At 45.2% G+C, this 19,281-nt stretch overlaps 1 protein-coding gene across 7 annotated transcripts in view; it reads right to left on the reverse strand.

The window, feature by feature from the left end:
* SMARCA2 (SWI/SNF related, matrix associated, actin dependent regulator of chromatin, subfamily a, member 2) overlaps positions 1–19,281 on the reverse strand; it is a 205,931-nt gene that overhangs the window by 150,101 nt on the left and 36,549 nt on the right. For all 7 annotated transcript variants that reach the window (XM_062208351.1, XM_062208345.1, XM_062208346.1 and 4 more), the window contains 4 exons: positions 13,808–13,934; positions 11,400–11,573; positions 9,580–9,753; positions 6,447–6,617 (listed from right to left, as the gene is read on the reverse strand). In XM_062208351.1, coding sequence (XP_062064335.1) covers positions 6,447–6,617; positions 9,580–9,753; positions 11,400–11,573; positions 13,808–13,934 — 646 coding nt within the window. The remainder of the gene's footprint in view (positions 1–6,446; positions 6,618–9,579; positions 9,754–11,399; positions 11,574–13,807; positions 13,935–19,281) is intronic.

A 19,281-nucleotide genomic window follows, 5' to 3' on the forward strand; every position in this document is an offset into this window, starting at 1 on the left:
CTGACCAGGACCAGAACCTGGTGTGCCGGCGCCGCAGGCGGAGGATTAGCCTATTGAGCCATGGCGTTGGTTTGTTCATTTTAACACTGAATTGATCAAATTATTCTGATCATTGCAGCATAGTGTTCACCTACCTTGAACAACAGTCCCTATGCTCAAATGTGAACTACCTTAAGACCTCTCTTTTACCCATGAAAACCTTGTATACAAAAGTTGCAACAGAACACATACCATTTAGAGAAAACATCAGGTAAAGGAACTGAGAAGAACCACACAGTCACTTGAATTTCAAACAAAAGTCTCAACAACCTTAATACTTTTCATTTGATGCTCTTTTCATGAAAATTATACCAACAGGCTTTTCTGGTTGTTCTAAATGTATAAAGTGTATGTCTTATCACTGTACTGATCCCTGCATTATGCCAGGAAGGCCCCCCTTCCAAAGCATCACCATCCTGAGCTGTCCTTCTCAGAGTGTCTGGATGGACAAGGGAAAGAAAAAAGAACTTTCAGAAAGCAACCAAACACGAGTGGAAAAGAGGCCCGACACAGCGCTGCCTCACAGATCCCCGGGGTTTGTGTCCATTACTGTCACAGGTTTCCAAAAAGATGTTCCACATAGCTAACAGGAGCACAGCTCTGCTGGTTCACATCCCATTAAAAGACATGGAAGGGAGAATTAAATATTTATGCTTGGCCTGACGTCAACAGCTCTGGAGGTTGAACCTTGAAATGGTCAGACTTCTAAGCGGGAGCTGGGGGTGCCCCTGGCATGGGCTCTTAACCACAGCTTAAGCAAAAATGCACCCTAAAGCAACTGTGAGAAATATCGTATGGCCACTGTAAATGAACCATTGTAAACGAAGGGGCATGTAATTAGAAAATTCTCTTCATGGGAGCTGGGGAACAAGCGTGGTAAGCAGAGGTCACCGAAAACTATAAATCGTCTTGTCTTTGTCCTAAAAGACATCCTATCCACTAATATCCTCATTGCCCCACAGGTAGAAAAAAAAAAATGGCAACCATTTAATTGTTCAACATCATAAAACAGAGTAAAAGTAAACAAGAAACATTTCATTTTCAAAACCACAACCACATTTCAACAAACATGATTCTACTTTTATATCAGGGAACTGCTTGATAAAATAATATTGACTGAACTGTGTGCTTTCTCAGGGAACTCTCACAAGAAATCGGTTTGGCAGATGCCATCACTATCATCTTCTTATGGACCAAGAGACTGAAGCACTTGGGGGCCGGTGCTGTGGCGTACTGGGGTAAGCCGCCTCCTTCAGCATCAGCATCCTATATGGGCGCCAGTTGGATTCCCAGCTGCTCCACTTCCCACCTAGCTCCCTGCTAATGCGCATGGGAAAGCAGCAGATGATGGCCCAAGGACTGCCACCCACATAGGAGATCTGGAGGAAGCTCCTGGCTCCTGGCTTCCGCCTGGCCGAGCTCTGCCCATTGCAGCTGGGAGTGAACCAGAGGATGGAAGATTCTCTATCACTGGCTCTCCCTCTCTCTTAGTAACCCTGCCTTTCAAATAAAATAAATAGATCTGAAAAAAAAAAAAAAGAGACTGAAGCACTTCAAATAGATCCCTCAATAACGTTAGTATATGTATCATGTGAGTACACCCTGGGACCCTGTAGGTTAAAGCTAGCCCTAGAGGAAGGGAGGCAAAGATCGGTAAGTACTGAGCACATTCCACACCAGCAATCTCCATATGCTACACCGACTAGACTCCAGACGTGGGAATGGAAGCCCCACCTCCCGGCTCATGCTGAATGCTGAGTGAGGGAAAGTGGACACAGCACCCATGAAACACACAGACAAATCCCTCTCCTGCATCCCACATCTGAGTGTGTGGGCTGGAGTCCCAGCTCCACTCCCAATTCCAGCTTCCTGCCCACGTGCACTCCAGGAGGCAACAGTACCAGCTCAAGTACTAGGGTCCCTGCCACTCATGTGGGAGATCTGGATTGAGTTCAGGGCTCCTGGCTTCAGCCTGGTCCAACCATGGCTATTTCAGGCATTTGGGGAGTGAACCAGTGTTATGAAGATCTCTCTTCATATCTCCTCTCTCTCTGTCTCTCTCCTCACCGTGAAAAGAAATTTTAAAGAAAATCTGAAAGTATATTTTGGTACAAAAAATTTTTGAAATCTATACATAGCTCTTTCACAATATGCAATTTCCACAAACTGCTGAAAGATTCCTCACATCCTACCAGGGCATATTAGCAAATGCAAGCATTTTTCTCAGGTAGTTGTGAATTAAATGACTGCATGCTAACGCGACATGGACAGTGGTCCAGTTTACCACTTTAGCCGGGGTCAATCCTATTTGCACACATCGTGGTGGCCTCATGCGGTCCCATCCCCTTTTTTATTCTACAGTCACCCTATGGATGTCAGTAACAGCCACAGCTCGGAACAGAGACCCCAGGGTCATCCTAAATGCACAGAATAGCACGCTCATCCTGTAGCGCTGCAGACAGGGGTGTCACACAATTCGGAGTTTCCATATCTTAAAAACTATGCCTCTTCTGTCACTTAAGTAGATAACTTTTAGTTTACTTCTTTTTCTTCCATTTCAAGGGTATTAGCAAAAGACTAGGCCAAGAATAAAGAGTTTCAAAGTAATCTGTAAATGCATAAAAAGGCCCTAATGGCAAGAAGAGAAAAGTAAAGAACATCTCAACAGCTTGAAAGGAACTCACTCCGCTATCCACTAACATCAAATAAACACAATAAACCTCCAAGGAAGGCAAATCTCTTCTCTATTACACAGGAAAATATTAAACAAAAAAACAAAACAATCAACTACATAATTAGTTTAAAAAAAGTAACCATTTCCCAACTAAATTACAAGGTTAACTACATTTATTTTTTTTTTTAAGATTTATTTATGCATTTGAAAGGCAGAGTCACAGGAGAGGCAAAGAGAGAGAGAGAGAGAGAGGAGAAAGAAGAGAGGAAAGAGGAGAGAAGAGAGAGGAGAGAAGAGAGAGAGAGAATGAGAATATTCCATTCACTGGTTCACTCCCCAGATGGCCACAATGGCCAGGGCTGGGCCAGGCCAAAGCCAGGAGCCAGGAGCTTCATCCTGGTCTCCCACATAGGTGCAAGGGCCCAAGCACTTGGGTCATTTTCCACTGCTTTCCCAGGCCATTAGCAGGGAGCTGGATAGGAAGTGGAGCAGCTAGGACTGGAACTGGCACCAACACGGGATGCAGGCAGTGGTTTAACCCACTGCAGCACAGCACTGGTTCCAACTCCACTCATCTTTAATAGCATAGTTTACCACTGGCATTGTACAGCCAGGTACCAGAGCAAGGTTCTAATCCTGGCTGTTCTGTTTCCAATCCAGCTCCCTGCTAATGCATCTGGGAAGGCAGAGGGTGATGGCCCAAGTTCTTGGATCCCTGCCACCCATGTGGGGTACCCAGATGGAGTTCCTGAATCCTGGCCTGGACCCTGCTGTTGCAGCCCTCTGTGGATTGAACCAGCAGAAGGAAGATCTCTCTGTGTCTCTGTCACTCTGCCTTTCAAATAAATCCTTTTTTAAAAAAAAGCACAGTTCTTAGAGTTATTTGTGTCTTAGTTGTCCTCCAAGTGTTGCTGCAGCTTAATGATGCCAGCTCACCAAGTAACACAGGTTCTCCCAAAACAAGGTTTTTTTTTTGTTTGTTTTTTGTTTTTTTTTTAAATGTGGATAGATACAGCCTGATATTCACCACTATGGGAAAACGCTGAAAGAGACAGCCCAGCATTTGTAGGTTGATGGGCAAAGAGATGCCGGAGCTAGCGGCTCTCAGCCACTCACTCTAATGGAGGGGAGAAGCACCTGGGATAATCCAAAGGGTGTAACCCTCTGCTTTTGAAAGCTGCCCTTTCCTTTGCGCTTGGATAAGGTGCGTTGGATAATTCGCTTTGATCTATGACCTAAAGCCCCACAACAGAGAGGGGTTTCAGAAAGGGCCAGGAAGGGCCTTGCTGTCTCCATCGGTGTGTTTTTTTCCTTCTTCATCCCACCTCTCCCAACAAGACCACCCAGGAGGGAAACAGAGTCTGACCTCCTGAAGCCCGGGGAGGGTGGGCGGGCTCAGAGGCCAGCGCTGCTGGGAACACGCAAGGGATGAGGGAGATGGCCGGTAATAAAGCAGCACTTCCACACGCTGACTGTGCCAGACAATCCGGGGAGATGCTCAGTTATCTCCTTGTTATCTGTTTGCCAGGAAGTCAGGCCCCAGCCCCAAACCAACCCCTAGTCTTCCTTTGCAGAAGCCATCACAGTTTGTAAAGTACATATTTGGGGGCGTGTTGGGTTAAAATCTTCCTGTCTCTTTTTTCCATCCGATTAACCTGGGAGAGAAGGTGGGAGTGCTTTTTTACGCCACTGCAGCCTCCCTCCCCCAGCAGGGAGCACACACTACCTTGCTCCTAGTAAGCGTCCAGTTAACATCTGCAGAGTGCACAAAACAAAATGAATGAGTGTTATGAGCCAATCTGGAGGCAACAGCGTGGAAAGAGGAGAGCCAGCCTAAAGATCATGTAAGGTTGGCAGTGCCATGGGCAATACTGACTGGTCTGTGCTACAATTTGTACCATTTAACACAGAAATCCACATAGAATCGTCAACACTCAATACGGGCATGTGTCACTGGACACTGCAGATCTGTTCCCAGAAGTGCAGGTGCACGGTTACACGAACACCGTGGGGAGAGCTCACACAACATGAGACGGATGACACTGCTGCTGTTTTACAGCAGACTGTTTTATATAAGTCCAAGGAATAGACTCTGAAATAATGAGGAACAATAACTACGTCAGCCAGAAACACGGTCATTTGTGGTCATGACCAAGTGCTCTAGACTGTACAGAATCATTCTTGCTACACTTCTATACCACTGGCAGTGATGCAGGCTGGTGTGCACCAGCCTCGGCACAAACAGGGGAGCGACATGTTGCACTGGGACACTTTTATGACATCTATGATGTCACCAGGCAAGGGGAATTTTTCCCTGCACGATAATCTCCAGGGGCCACTGTCAGAGATGCAGTCTGTTGTTGACCAAAACATCCTTGTACAGTGCCCAATTGCATCCTCCTTTGCCTACGATGATACAACTAGCTAATGCCCTGGCAGGAGTCTGTTAATTGTAAGTCAGAAGCTCAAATCTGGGCCATTAGCTTTTCTTCACAGAGAAAGGCAGAATGTTTTAGTAGTGGATTTTTAACAGTAAAACACTAACAGCAACAACTTCTGCAAAACGCACCCCTGCATTAGGAAAGCCTGACACCACCATTTGCTGAGGTCCACTTATGGAATATTCGAGAATTCTGTTTGCCTATGTGCTGCTCCTCACCAACTCCACAAAACATCCTTTTTTAAGTCAGCAATGGGAAGCTGGGATTTTTGCAAAGTCTATAACGCTGCATTGACAAGAAAATGAGGTACTCCTCACCAACGAGATGTCTAAATGCAAGCCCTGAGTCATCTCGCATGCATCTTCACAACAAGGTAAGCTAGCTTATGCTAAAGCAGTCAGGTGCAAGAAGGTGCCTTCTCAATCATTCATTCCTCCTCCTTAATTATGAAACAGGTATGGGGATTCAGGAGCCATGAAATTAATTATTTTTTGAAAAACATTTTGTTCAATTATTCAGTGCAGAGAATAAATGATTAAATGCTACCAAGCCTCGACCTGCACAGTTCTGACAACGTCTTGCTGTTGATGTTGGTGCCTGGCCTAATCAGAATTTTTCATGGCAACAAAATACCAAGCAAGGAACTAGCTTACTACGTTACTTAAGCTTCGCCGGGGATCTGCAGGTCTGCGCTCAGGGGCTTATTCAGGAATTGAGATGGAGTATCTGCAGAACAGAGGCTCCCAATCTCAGCCATGGCCATTTCTCATGGTAATTCAGCTCTGTTTTACATAGGACTGCTTTTGTCCTGTAATTACCTAAATCTCTTCTCTGCACGCTCCCCTCACTGCTACACCAGGGCAGCAGAACTGAACGTGCAAATCGGGCACTGCCATCAGTCCAAATGGGCTGAAATTTGTTCCAAAAGTATCCCAAAGCTATCGAGTCCATCTTCCTCCACTTCTTTCAGTCTGAATACTCTATTTCCTTCTTACTTTTCACCCTAGTTTCTTAACTCAGCAGTCTCCTGCCACCAGGGCATTAAACTTTCTTAAGCAAATATGTAATATGGTAATAAAAGTGGAAACTGGGCCAACAATGCTTCAGTTTATGATATCCAACCCATTACATTCTTATCTGCAATACCACGTCTAGTATACTTCATCAACACGCTCCTGACACACTCATTCATACAACTGTTGCAAATAAATAATCTAAACCTTCCGCTAGTACAGCAAGCGGTACTCTCGCCAGACCCCCAGGACCCAGCCACTGCCCCCTGGGTTACGCACCTTCTTCCTCCTCCTCCTCTTCTTCTTCTCTTTGGCTGCTTGGGCTTGCTTGTGCTCCCACACCAGGTTGGTGAGATTGGCCACATACTCGTCGGTCTGCTGCAGAAGGTAGGCTAAACGTCTGTCCTTCTTTTGGTCGATCAGCTTTCTATAGCCCTCTTCATCTTCAGCCTATTCAGGAAAGAAGAGCATGGCGGGAGCACGGCAGAAGTTTGCGGACAACTCCATTCTCCCCTCCTCCCTTCCCGCGACAGTGTGAACTCTGAGTGGTGCTCGGTGTACTAAATAGCGTAAAGTCCTGATGCACAAAGGGCACCTCCCCTGCACCCTAGGACCCCAGGGCTCACGGCAAAGTCAGGGCACAAAGCCACGCTGTCTGTGAGGTGTGCCATCAAGTGCCGTGAGTCAGCTCTCTGTTCTGTGTTTCTGTAACTGTACCCCCTCCCAAAAAAAAAAAGTCAGGGTCTGTGCTGTGGTGTAGCAGGTAAAGCCGCTGCTGCAGGTGGGTGCCTGTTTGAGTCCCAGCTGCTCCCTACTAATGCACCTGGCAAAGCAGCGGAAGATGGAACAAGTCCTTGAGCCCACAAAACCCACATGGGAAACCCAGAAGAAGTTCCTGGCCCCTGGCCCCTGGCTTCAGATTGGCCCAACTCTGGTGGCTGTAGGCATTTTGGGAGTGAACCAGCAGATAGACAGTCTCTCGGCCTCTGCCTCTGTCACTCTGCCTTTCAAATAAATAAATCTTTTTTTAAAAAGTTAAAACTTGAAGATTCATCATCTTGAGTTGATTTTTAACTTTCTATTTTGGAAATTTTTAACTATCATCAAAAGCAGAGAGCCTGGTATGATCTCCCATAGAACCAACATCAAGCAACAACAATTAATGCATGGCGACGCCTGTTTCATTGCCATCCCTCGCCACAACTCCTTCTCCCAACCCACACTTCACTGTTTCTCAAGCAAATTCCAGACATGACATCCTTTCATTCATATGCACTTCAATAAATACTTCTAAAGACAAGGCATCAAATGCCTTCTCAGACTTAGAAACAACTTTTTCTTGGCCTTGTCAAAATTGTGCGGCTGATCAGAAAGGTCACATCTGGGAGGTTTCTGTCCCAAATCCGTGCTGACTTACAGGCCTGGCTGACTAAGGAGGAGTCGTCTAGCACCTGAGGTCAGGGACTGCTGAACCATAAAGCAGATGCAATAATTCCCACTTCCTCTTCCCATTAAGCAATGTGATGAGGTTAAATGGATTAAAACGCCCAAGTATCCCAGGCCATTTCAAGAAAAATCTTTTTTTATACATCCCAACAAAAATACCATCCAAAATATTTTTTTCCTGCGCTAAAAGGAACACAGGGCAAACCCTTTAAGAGGCAACTCCCCTACAGGAGAGCTTGGGGTTGTCAGAGCAGGGGGTCCACCCCAGCATGTGCCCAAGTCACAGCAGCCTCATCACTCAGTCTAACTGCTGTCTGCTCCGTGGATGAACGTGAACCTCAAATGCTATTATAACTCTAATTGCTTTTGGTTATGGTTGATCTCACTTGAAGAAAGAGTGATAAAAAACTTCAGTTTCTCTATTATCTGTATATTCCATCATTTAATTGCAAAAATTAATGATTTGCAAATGCCTAATCATTAGTGTCAAGCCAATCTGTTACTGAAGTTCTAATATAGTTTCACTTCAGTTGAATCAGACAAATTTGACTGCCGACTGCCCAAATTACTATCAAACGGTCTCCCTAGCTAGTTAGGAATCTCTTGGAGAGTCTGCTCCCTACCAAAAAAAAAAATGGAGAAGGAGGCAGGATAAGCTGGAAAGATTTAGCCCTGGACACAGGGCTTCTTAAAGCATGATGTTGACTGTCTAAACAAAATGCAAACTGGAGGGCCAACTAGGAAGATGGTGTCTCATAGAATGTTCCAGGGACATAATCATGGGCTGAGCCTAATGGGTTTATCTTCACACACAGCTACACACAGCTTGTACACACACACAGCTATACACAGCTTGTACACACACACAGCCTACACACAGCTTGTAGGCCTCGTATCACTACAGATCACGCACACTACCTAAAACCCACGGTGTGCCCTGAGGGCCAATTCCAAAACCAAGAGGCCAATACAACCACATAATCGGGCCAGTGATGTAAACGTAGGCCCACTGGGTTTCTATCTCCATTAAAAACTAACAGTGCAAATGCAGTGGTCACCGAACTGCCTTTGATAGCCACACACCCACTACAAACAAGACAACATTTCAATATTCATTTAAAAAGCACTTGTCACATAGATGGGAGTAACTTCACCACTAAAAAAAAAAAAAAAAAAAAGACAAGCACTCTGGGCCTTCAAGAGGCATCAAAAAAAGAGATCTTCTTGGATCCCAAGAAACAATGTAATGAGTTACACATTCAAAAACCCTTGACCAGGGCCGGCCCTGCGGTTCACTTGGCTAATCCTCCGCCTGCGGCACCGGCACCCTGGGTTCTAGTCCCGGTTGGGGTGCCGGATTCTGTCCTGGTTGCCCCTCTTCCAGGCCAGCTCTCTGCTGTGGCCCGGGAAGGCAGTGGAGGATGGCCCAAGTGCTTGGGCCCTGCACCCGCATGGGAGACCAGGAGAAGTACCTGGCTCCTGGCTTCGGATCGGCGCAGTGTGCCGGCCACTTGGGGGGTGAACCAACAGAAAGGAAGACCTTTCTCTCTGTCTCTCTCTCTCTCACTGTCTAACTCTGCCTCTCAAGAAAACAAAAACAAACAAACAAACAAAAAAACCTTGACCGTTCATTTCAAAGTGGCCATACTTTTAAAAGCACTGCACTGGCCATTCTTCCAGATCTGGTCATCAAATACCTGCAAAGCAGAGTACCTGCCTGTATGTGAGAAGCTATAACCTGCATTCTGGCCAGCCTAAGACATGGAAATTCTATGCTCATCCACTGTCGTCCTAGATGTGTGGCATGTGTTGTCGAGGAACCAGGAAGTTCTATTCTCACTCCGTCCCCCAGAAGCTCAGAGGAACTTAGGGATATGTGTGACGAGCAGCTCTTGCTGTCTCCCTACCCTCTGCCACAGTCGGATGTGAACCCAGCATGCACCGGGCTCCCACGGGGCCCCCTCACCATCAGCCTCCGCATTCTCTCCTTCTCGATGCGCTCCGTCTCCTTCTTCTGCTCCCTCTCGGTGTTGGCGTGCCACGTCGCCACTGCTTTGGAAAGCTTCTGGATCTTCCCCGCCACGGAGCGGTGGTACTCCTTAAAATCCTTTGCATGTTGCAAGATGCTGTTCAAGTATTCCTAAAGGATGCAAGAGGGGAAGGAAAGGACCCTTGGAACCCGTTTCCCAAGGTGCGGTGAAGAAGCCTCTCAGCGTACAATGAATAGTCGAAGAGCAGCCTCTCCGCTGGGAAGGTGCTCGGTGTGTCCCAGCAGCTGAGGTGTGGGACACGGAGCTGGCAGGCACGATGAGCCCTCCGCGTTGGTTTTGTTGCAGGTCTGGGGGAGACAAGCCTCCCGAGCCCCGAGGGGGTGGCCCCACCTGCCAAGTGGCAATGATGAAATGTACAGCTAATCCCTCTCTGACTCTAAGACAAACTTGAGGGGATGGGGACTTTGGCCTGGCACTTAAACTCCAGTTAAAATGAGCTTGTCCGCATCAGACTGCCTAGGTTCAATCCCCAGCTCTAGCTCCTGAGATCAGCTTCCTGCTAACACAAAAACACTGGGAGGTGATAGTGACAGCTCCAGGAGCGGGGTTCTTGCCGCCCACAGGGAAGACCTTGGTGTGGTTCCTGATTCCCAGCTTCAGCCTGGCTCAACCCAGTCCCAGCCACTGTGAGCTCCTGGGGAGTGAATCAGTGGATGGGGCACTTGCACTCACTCACTCCCCCTTGCTCGTTCTTTCTCTATCTGCTTCTTCATAGGAAAAAAAAAAAGAAAACCCACACACTTCTTCTGCTCTAGCCTAAATACCTCGGAACTGTGATGCAAAGTAAGTCCATAAACACTGAAACTGCCACATCTAATTTTTATTCACTTATTAAGTGAAACACGTATCCTATTTATAAAGTCCAATATTTTTACAAACTGACACTTAACCACTAAATTAAGCACAATATACAAAATTTATAGGATAGTAACACAAAATCAAATTCCACACCAAAATATTTCTAACCCCCTAGAAATGTGACGGCATTAGGAGAGGAGGTGATAAAGTCATGAGGACAGACTCCTCTTGGTGGCATTAGTGTCTTTCAAAGGGTCCCCAGGGAGCTTTCCTGCTGTATTCCCATGATGCAAGGAGGCAACAAGCTGGTAGTGTCCAACCCTGGGGAGGGCCCTTACCAGAACCCCACCCTGCTGGTACCCTAGTCTTAGGTGTTCAGCCCCCAGAACATTAAGAAATAAATTGCTGTTATTCATAAGTCACACCATCTCTGGTATTTCATCCTAGCACATGGAAATGATTAAGATTATACTTGATTGGAATTCAAGAAGGCTATTGGCTGATCCACTAGGCGACCTTGGCCAGGGCATCCATTCATCTGTCCTTTGTCTATAAAATGATGCTATTTGGTCTAGTGCTTAGAATGCCAGTTAGCATCCCCATGCCCAATATCAGAGTGCCTGGATGCAAGTCCCAGCTCTACTTCCAATTCCAGCTTCCTGCTAATGTGTACCCTAGGAGACAAAGTGATAGGCTGAAGCAGTTGGGTCCCTGCCACCAGTATGAGAGACCTGGACTGAGTTCCTGGTTCCTGGCTTTGGTTGTGGCCTAGCCTGGAGCTATGGTGGGCATTTGGGTAGCTCATTTCTTCTCCTTCTCCCAAATAAATAATTGCAAAAATGTTTTTTCAAATGACGTGGTTGGACTGTAGAAACTACAAGGGAAACCCTTCTGTCCTGGGACGGCCCCGCTACCGCCGAGCGCACAGTGGACAGACCTGGTGTTTCTGCCGGCGCTTCCTCTCCTGCTCGATCTTCTGCTGCTTCTCCAGCTTCTCGGTCATGCGGGCTTCTCTCAGAGTCTGGCGCTTGCTCCGCTTGTATGCTTTGGAGTTGAGAGCTGTCTCGAGGGTCGTGTCCCTGCGCATGCAGGCCACCACCTCCTGTCGCAGCTGTCAAGAGCACAGTGGTGAGAGAGCTTCCCATCAGAGGCGGGGTTCCTGAACCCTGAACTCTCATTTCTGTTTAATGGAGCAAAATGGCTTCTCTCCCAGTTTCTCAATCACAGTGGGCCTTTCGCCAAGCGAAGGAACTCAAATCGTACCAACTTTATGCCCTATAGTCCAAGATGCTGTAAGTTTTCTCTCCAAATAAAGTATAGCATAGTACTGCTTAACAGTAAAAAGAGATAGAAAGTAGATGTCTTGGCTTCTAAATAAACTTAATTTTATTTAATTATTCCAACGATACTAATGAGCTACCAAGCTCTCAAAATTTTTTTACTTTATTTTAAATGTCTTATGAACATTGACTTCATGCTTAAAGATTACCTTTAATAATATTCCACAAAATGAATTAGAGAATTGCTCTCTGATCAAGTTGTACAGTAGCAGCAAATACTCAAACAATACAAATTTCACATTCTCAGATAACGGATGAGATACATGGCTTCTGGCTCCTGTCCATCAACGATATCCTATGCAAGATGCTTAAACTTTTATATCATGGATCTATTTTAGATTATCACAAATATAGGCATGTTGTAATGGTAACAGACAGTGAGGACTTGGGAAAACACTTTACAATAATCATTCAATTGAATCTGAAATCAGCATCAATTATAATTAATTTAATTGGGAAACTTCATAGGTAACAGATTTTTCACTAGTGTCAAACAAAAGTCAGAGACCAAAAAGAGGCCATCACGTGAAGCAATTGCAAGTTTGTTCCTGAAAATACGCTTGGGTCACATTCACTTAACAAAGTTTACCAAAAATTTTATTAATTCAGATTGTGAAATCACCTATAAGAAAGAAGTAAATATAATTCACAGAATTTTTCCTTTGCTTTTGTAAAATTTAAGCCAAAATCTACTCTCTCAAACTTATAGCCACATAGCATATAGCCATCAGCAACACCCTTCTCTTACATTAAACCTGCTAAGTCAAATGTGCACTCAAGTTCATATGCCAATGGCAAGTGGAGTGGCCTTGTGATTTTAGTCACATCCTCCAACAGACCAAACCATGCAATTCAAGACTTGCAGGCTACATTTATTCATCAATAATTCATTTTGCATGCCCTGGACTTTAACAACACAAGCCCATCTGACTGACAATGAAATGCTCCATATCCCCTTTGCCTTGGTGAGCACTCTGTGGCCTGGGAGACCCCTTGGGTCCCCAAGACAAAATTCTGCGAAGTGAAAATGAGCTCGATCTCATTCTACTACTCTGCCACTGATTTGGAATCAGAACAGCGATCATTGTACTTGCTTTTAATAAGTATTCACTAAGAACCTTAGCAAGAACAGATGATAATAATTGATTTGTCATTACCTGGGCCTGATGGGAAAAAATGCTCCAAACTTAAGTTTTGATGAATAATCAAGTTACAAGATATTGTTTTATGTAATTCTGCAAGTGATGGGATATTAATATAGTAGAATGGCTATCACATTTTAAAATGAATTTTGTAGTCACGGCTAGCAATGTACACGTGTGCTTACAAAGAAGCTCTGATCTAGCACCTTCCTGTTTTTCCTTGCAGTCCTAAAAGCAAATATGAGCTATCCTCATTTGTTCTCAAGGGTTTTCAGCCATGGTAACAAAATGCCATAACTCTGACTTTGTAAACCATACTACCGGAGGAAAAAATGTTTCCTACACACAGAAGAGAAATACAGGATAATAAGCAGTTCCTCTCCATTACTTTCAGCTGAATGCTACTGGCCTACAAGATCGACTATTTTTCTAAGTTTATATCTTTACAACAATATTGAAGACAAGGGCTGGCGCTATGGCTTAGTGGGTAAAACTGTCCCCTGCAGTGCCAGTATCCCATATGGGTAACGGTTCAGCTCTCAGCTGCTCCCTGCTAATGCGCCTGGGAAAGCAGCAGAAAATGGCCCAAATGCTTGGGCTCCTGCACCCACATGGGAGACCAGATGAAGCTCTGGCTTCAGCCTGGCCCAGCAACAGCTGTTATGGCCATCTGGGGAGTGAACCAGCAGATGGAAGATTTCTCTGTTTCTGCCTCTCTCTCTCTGTAACTCTGCCTTTCAAATAACATAAATCTTAAAAAAAAAAAAAAAAAATGAAGAGACCAAAGGAAGCTCACAGGTCACAGTTTAAAAACAATTATATCTACTTCCTACTGCTCAGATCCACGAGGGAAAAGGAGTTACCTGACGTTGGAAATTGAGTAACCGAAGTGCTTTCAGTTCCACAGTTGCTTTGGTTCGTAAATCCGGTGGCAAAGAGCCAGGCAGATTTTCCAGTTCTTGTATCCTATGAGCTATGCGAGCCTGAAGTCTAAAGGAAATAATAAAATGGGGGAAGAGGTTGATGAACATATATGTTACAATTTAGTCTTAGATGATCAACAATAGCCTGAAATTCAAGTTCACAGTGAGACACATTCCAGGTACTGCCGGTGGATTTCTGGCACCCAAGTACATTTTCTAACGGGAAGCAGAGAAAAACACCCCTTGTGTCCATACAGACAGGTGCAACACGTTACTCCACTCTGGCACTACATCCTCTCTGTGAACAGCAGGGAAGAAGGTTCAGGCTACACCTAGGGGGCAAGTCCAATGTCCGTGCTTGCTCGTAGCAGAGAGGGAAAACAGAGAGAGGGAAATGTGGCTTGCTCTCTAACGCCCAGCCAGCCAGGGTGCAGAGCTGAGCCAGGATTTTTCCTCCCAACTTCTCGTTGTGTCCCAAGGCAAGGGGGCCGCTGGTCCTCCCTGCCAGAGCACTGATGAAGACAGCTGTTAAAGCAGTGGGCAGGAACAGTTTTAGGTGCTGAGGCCACAGAAATCAGCCAACCCAAAACATTCAGAGAGAGCCCCGCCAACCACAACCACTTCCTCTGTGAGCAGTGCTCGCAGAACAGACAAACAAGGCATTTCTGAAAACAGGGGCAGCAGCAAATAGTGCTTGAAGGCTAGAAGTTTCTAGAAAAGGATGCTGGGGACTCTCATTTTAGACACCAGCAAAAATATCACTGCAGTGACTTCCTCATTATAAAGGCAGAACTGAACTAGAAGACACCTCACCTGCTGCACTCATGTGGGACTCTGCTGCTTCTACACCTAGGAACTCCTGCATCTACAGTTCACCCAGATCTAAGCCTGACAAATACTCATGTCACCTAAGTCATTTTTTCAACTACCTGCCCACAAATGTGGGGCAAAACTGCCTTGAGCCGGCGCCGTGGCTCACTAGCCTAATCCTCCGCCTTGCGGCGCCGGCACACCGGGTTCTAGTCCCGGTCAGGGCACCAATCCTGTCCCGGTTGCCCCTCTTCCAGGCCAGCTCTCTGCTGTGGCCAGGGAGTGCAGTGGAGGATGGCCCAAGTGCTTGGGCCCTGCACCCCACGGGAGACCAGGAGAAGCACCTGGCTCCTGCCATCGGATCGGCGCGGTGCGCCAGCCGCAGCGTGCCTACCGTGGCGGCCATTGGAGGGTGAACCAACGGCAAAAGGAAGACCTTTCTCTCTGTCTCTCTCTCTCACTGTCCACTCTGTCAAAAAAAAAAAAAACTGCCTTGAAATAGATTCCAACAAAGAAAGAACAGTAAGAAAAGAGGTGAAATAAGTCAAACGAAATTTATATTAACTAAATGAAGTGAGTTTAACAGAACATTTTATTTCATTTTCTCTGTGTGTCTTACACACATACACACATACCCCAGCACAAAGTAAATGCTATAAATTAGGCTTTGTGTTTCCAAGGAGAAAATTGAGCAAACACATCTCAGAGCTAGTACTGGAGGGAGCCGAGACGGGAGGCCTCATTTGTCAGATACGAAAACCACTGTATTGATACTGTGGATAATTAAGCTTTCTGAGAACCTCCCTAGACCTCAACCAAAAAAGTTGAAAAGTAAGGATTCTGTTAAAAATAAATACTATGGCTTCTTTATTCCAATCTTGATGATGCTGTATATTAACTTAACAACGTAAAATCTTCTATGACTCAGATGCTGTGAAATACCCTATTACTTCATGCTGCCCAAATATAAAAATGAGTGTTAAAAAAAACCACCTACAATTGTTTGGGTTGGAAGGAAAATAAAATGGCATCTTTTTCAAAAACTTAAAAATGGCTATGAGGAAAACAGCTCACTTTTCATTGGCTTCAGGGAAAATAACATTTGCAACAAATTCTTGTTTTATTTGGTAAGTAGTGTTATTGATTTTGAATTACTGATTTATCATAGCATCACTGTTCTCATTGCGACAGTGCAATTATTTTAACTAAGCATACCAGCACATGCAGCAGCACTCTTAAACGACTTAACCATGCAACAGGTCAAAAACATGTTAGTTCAAACAGCCTCAGAGTAGTCCAAACCCTCTAAACCTGCTTCCTCGTTTACTTTAGTAGAGATACTCATGGACTGATCATGTTGTTTTTCTGAAATGTTCACTATATGAAACAAACATCTGCCTCATTTATCTAATTCACTTTCTTAAAAACCCACATAGTCCCAAATCTCCAAATATAGTGACAGATGATGCTTAACAATGAGGAAATTAAGGGAAAAATCCATTATGGATTTCTTCTATACACAAAATTTAAATGGAAAGAAATAAAACCGAAATAATTTTACTTCTGCAGAATTAAGACCGTGCTGAAGGACTATATTACAGGGGTGCAGGTGAGATGATGACCAATGATTCGGTCATCTGAGTCCCTTGGCTCACGATTCAGGGCAGGTCTTTCTTACTTCAATATCCTAGCACTCAAACTGTCTCTTGCTATCCCAGCTTCCTCTCCTGCACAGAGCGAGTCGGGTGCTGAATCAGAACTGCCTTTTCCTCAATCTGCCAAAGGGCTATGGAACTAGGACAACGGGGATGCTGGCGTGGAGATCCAATCACACGGAACTGCAGGCGAGGGAGACTGGGGGGTGGACAGGGGCTCTGAGGAGGCGGGAAGTGGGCGCCTGAGCCGGACGACGGGGAGTTGCGTGACTGAGCCATCAGCACGGGTGGGCGCCGGGCGCGGGGTGCATGTCTTCCCGAAATGACTGTGACCGTTTTTGTCAGTGAATCACATCCTCCCTAGCACAAAGGAATCCTTATGAGAGGGAAGCAGAAGGTACCAAGTGCGAGCTCTAGGAGAGAAGAGGAGGCAGATGCCACGGTAACGTGGCGTGGCGGAGAGGGGTGGCAGCCAAGCACCAGGAGGGACTTCTTCAACATGGAAAAAGATATCCTTGCTGCTGCTGTTGCTGCTGCTAATAGAAATCTTCATTGTAAATAACGCTCCTCTCCAGACAATTTCATCTTGCCGGCAATGGAATTCAGCAGGTAGCCTGCTAAGGAGATTCAGGATTCTCAACTTCCCGAAACAACACCACCATGTAATACTGCATAACTGCAGGAGACTCATTTAGTGTCCTCACGAGTACAGAAAATTGAAGCAGAATTAGGTCACTCTGGTTTTTCATACAGATTGAACAGTAAATCAAGAGGGGTTACTGCTCTGGCAAGAAAAAAAGAGTTCCATTAAAGGCAACAGATATTTGTTCAGGTCCAGAGGAGAAGTTTATGATTCCTGGAGGAGAGTTATTTGAACAGAAAATGACACTGGTACATTTTGTTCCTTCAAGGAGCTGAGTGACACTTTCAAAAGAGACAGAGTGTGTGTGACTTTGGCAACTCTGCTACTGAAGGAGCTGCTGGCAATTTTTGAGAAGGAATTTTCAGAGTTGTACAGGAGCCAAGGGCAGAGCAAAAAAAATAAAATAAAACCCACACAGGTAAGCAAAGCAGCCTAGGCTGGGTTTCTGAAGAAGCCAGGGTGGACTACTGCTTCTAGTGAAATTCTAACTTGATTCCAGAGAGGGCTTATAGAAGGAGATGTCCTTCCCCAATGGGCCCTGCCGAGAGTGAACATCGGTGGAATCTCTGATCAAGCATCTACCTGTGAATGGAAGAAACTGAAGCTGGGCAGACTGAGAGGGCAAAGAAAGTGTGCCCCAGTGAAGAAAAGCATATGGAAGTGAGCGCTTCAAAACACCTGTGGGAGGAGCCAGTGTTGTAGCGTAGTGGGTACAGCTGCAGCTTGCGACGCCAGCATCCCATATGGGCACCGGTTCAAGACCTGGCTGCTCCACTTCTGATCCAGCTCTCTGCTATGGCCTGGGGAAAGCAGCAGAAAATGGCCCAAGTGCTTGGCCCAAGTGCTTGGCCCCTGTACCCACGTGGCAGATCCATATGAAGTACCTGCCTTCCTGCTTTTGCAGCCACTGGGGTGTAAACTAATGGATGGAAGGCTTCTCTCTTTCTGTAGCTCTTTCAAATAATTATATAAATCTTTAAAAATAATGTTTGTGGGAAATGCCCATGATTTTTTAACTCCATTTTCCATAGACTTTTTTGGAAGTACCCTCCTATCACTGATACTACAGAGAGAAGCAATAAAATCCTATCGTAAGAGAAAGATGGTATTAAAAAAAAAAAAGATCCAATTTAAATGAGAAAAAATGTTTTAAGAAAGACAGATTTGAGGCAATGTGTTCGTTGGCAGAAGCTTATTTATGCTACAAACGAATAAAGAAGGTCAATTTGTCAAAATTCTGATTTTAGGATGAACAAGGAAAAGCAGACAACTGACTTAGATGTTTTAAAAAAAAACTACAAGAGTCTGACAATTTCCTTTTAATTTTCATAGACAAGGTAAGTGATATTACAATAGCCAAAGAAATTATCATACGTTAAAGAATTTGACAAGTGATATTTGCTCAAACTAAGTTTACCCAATTGTAAAGGAGTTTTTTTTTTTTTTTTTTTAAGACCTTGCCTGATTCACTGATGAGATGATAAAAATGCACTAACACTGGTTCCTGGTGATGAAAGCTAGTGGAGCCATTCTGTTCCAGAGGACCGAGGGCTGTTACCGGCTCCGCCACAACGCCGGCCCCAGGAAGTCAGACTGTTACACTAACTGCTCCATGGCGCTTTAGCCCATTTTTTACCTTCCTTTAATACGTTGACCTTTTTTATTCAGTGGAAGCGTAAAGAAAGAACCGCACATGAAGACTGTTTCTCTGCCTCGGTATGCAGTATTTGACTTTATAACAGCAGTACTGAAGTATCAAGTGATGGTGGGTACCAGGCAGTCTAGACACACACACACACACACACACAATGCTGGAAACAGGGGCCAAAGAGCTCCAAGCTGAGAATTAGCAATGATGATGAGAGCAGGTGCACTCTTCACTCGTAGAGCTATACACAAGCTATTGTGATTCCCTTCAGGGTGAACTCTCCAAGCTTTATATCTGACACTAAAGCAGTCTACAATAAGTCTTTTCCACAAAGATTGATGTCACTTCTTTCAAGGAGTTCACACGTAGCTTCCTAATGTTCTCCAGAATTTTAGACTCTAATTTTGCTTTTGGATTAAGAAAGCTTGAGAAATAGTAACAGCTAATGTTCTTAGACTGCTTCCCTATCACTTCACCTTCCCAGCTCTGTGCAAGGCACTCTAGCATCCTGGTTTAACCTGTGCGGAGACTGAGTCACAGATAGACGTACATTGGCCATGGTGACCCAGCGGGTCACCACAGGGAGCTCTGACAGGCTCCATCCCCAACATCTCAGCTTCGTTTTCTCGTGCCTTGCTACTTCCTGGATTCCCTGTCC

Source organism: Lepus europaeus, chromosome 12, assembly GCF_033115175.1.
Source record: "Lepus europaeus isolate LE1 chromosome 12, mLepTim1.pri, whole genome shotgun sequence".
NCBI lineage: Eukaryota > Metazoa > Chordata > Mammalia > Lagomorpha > Leporidae > Lepus > Lepus europaeus.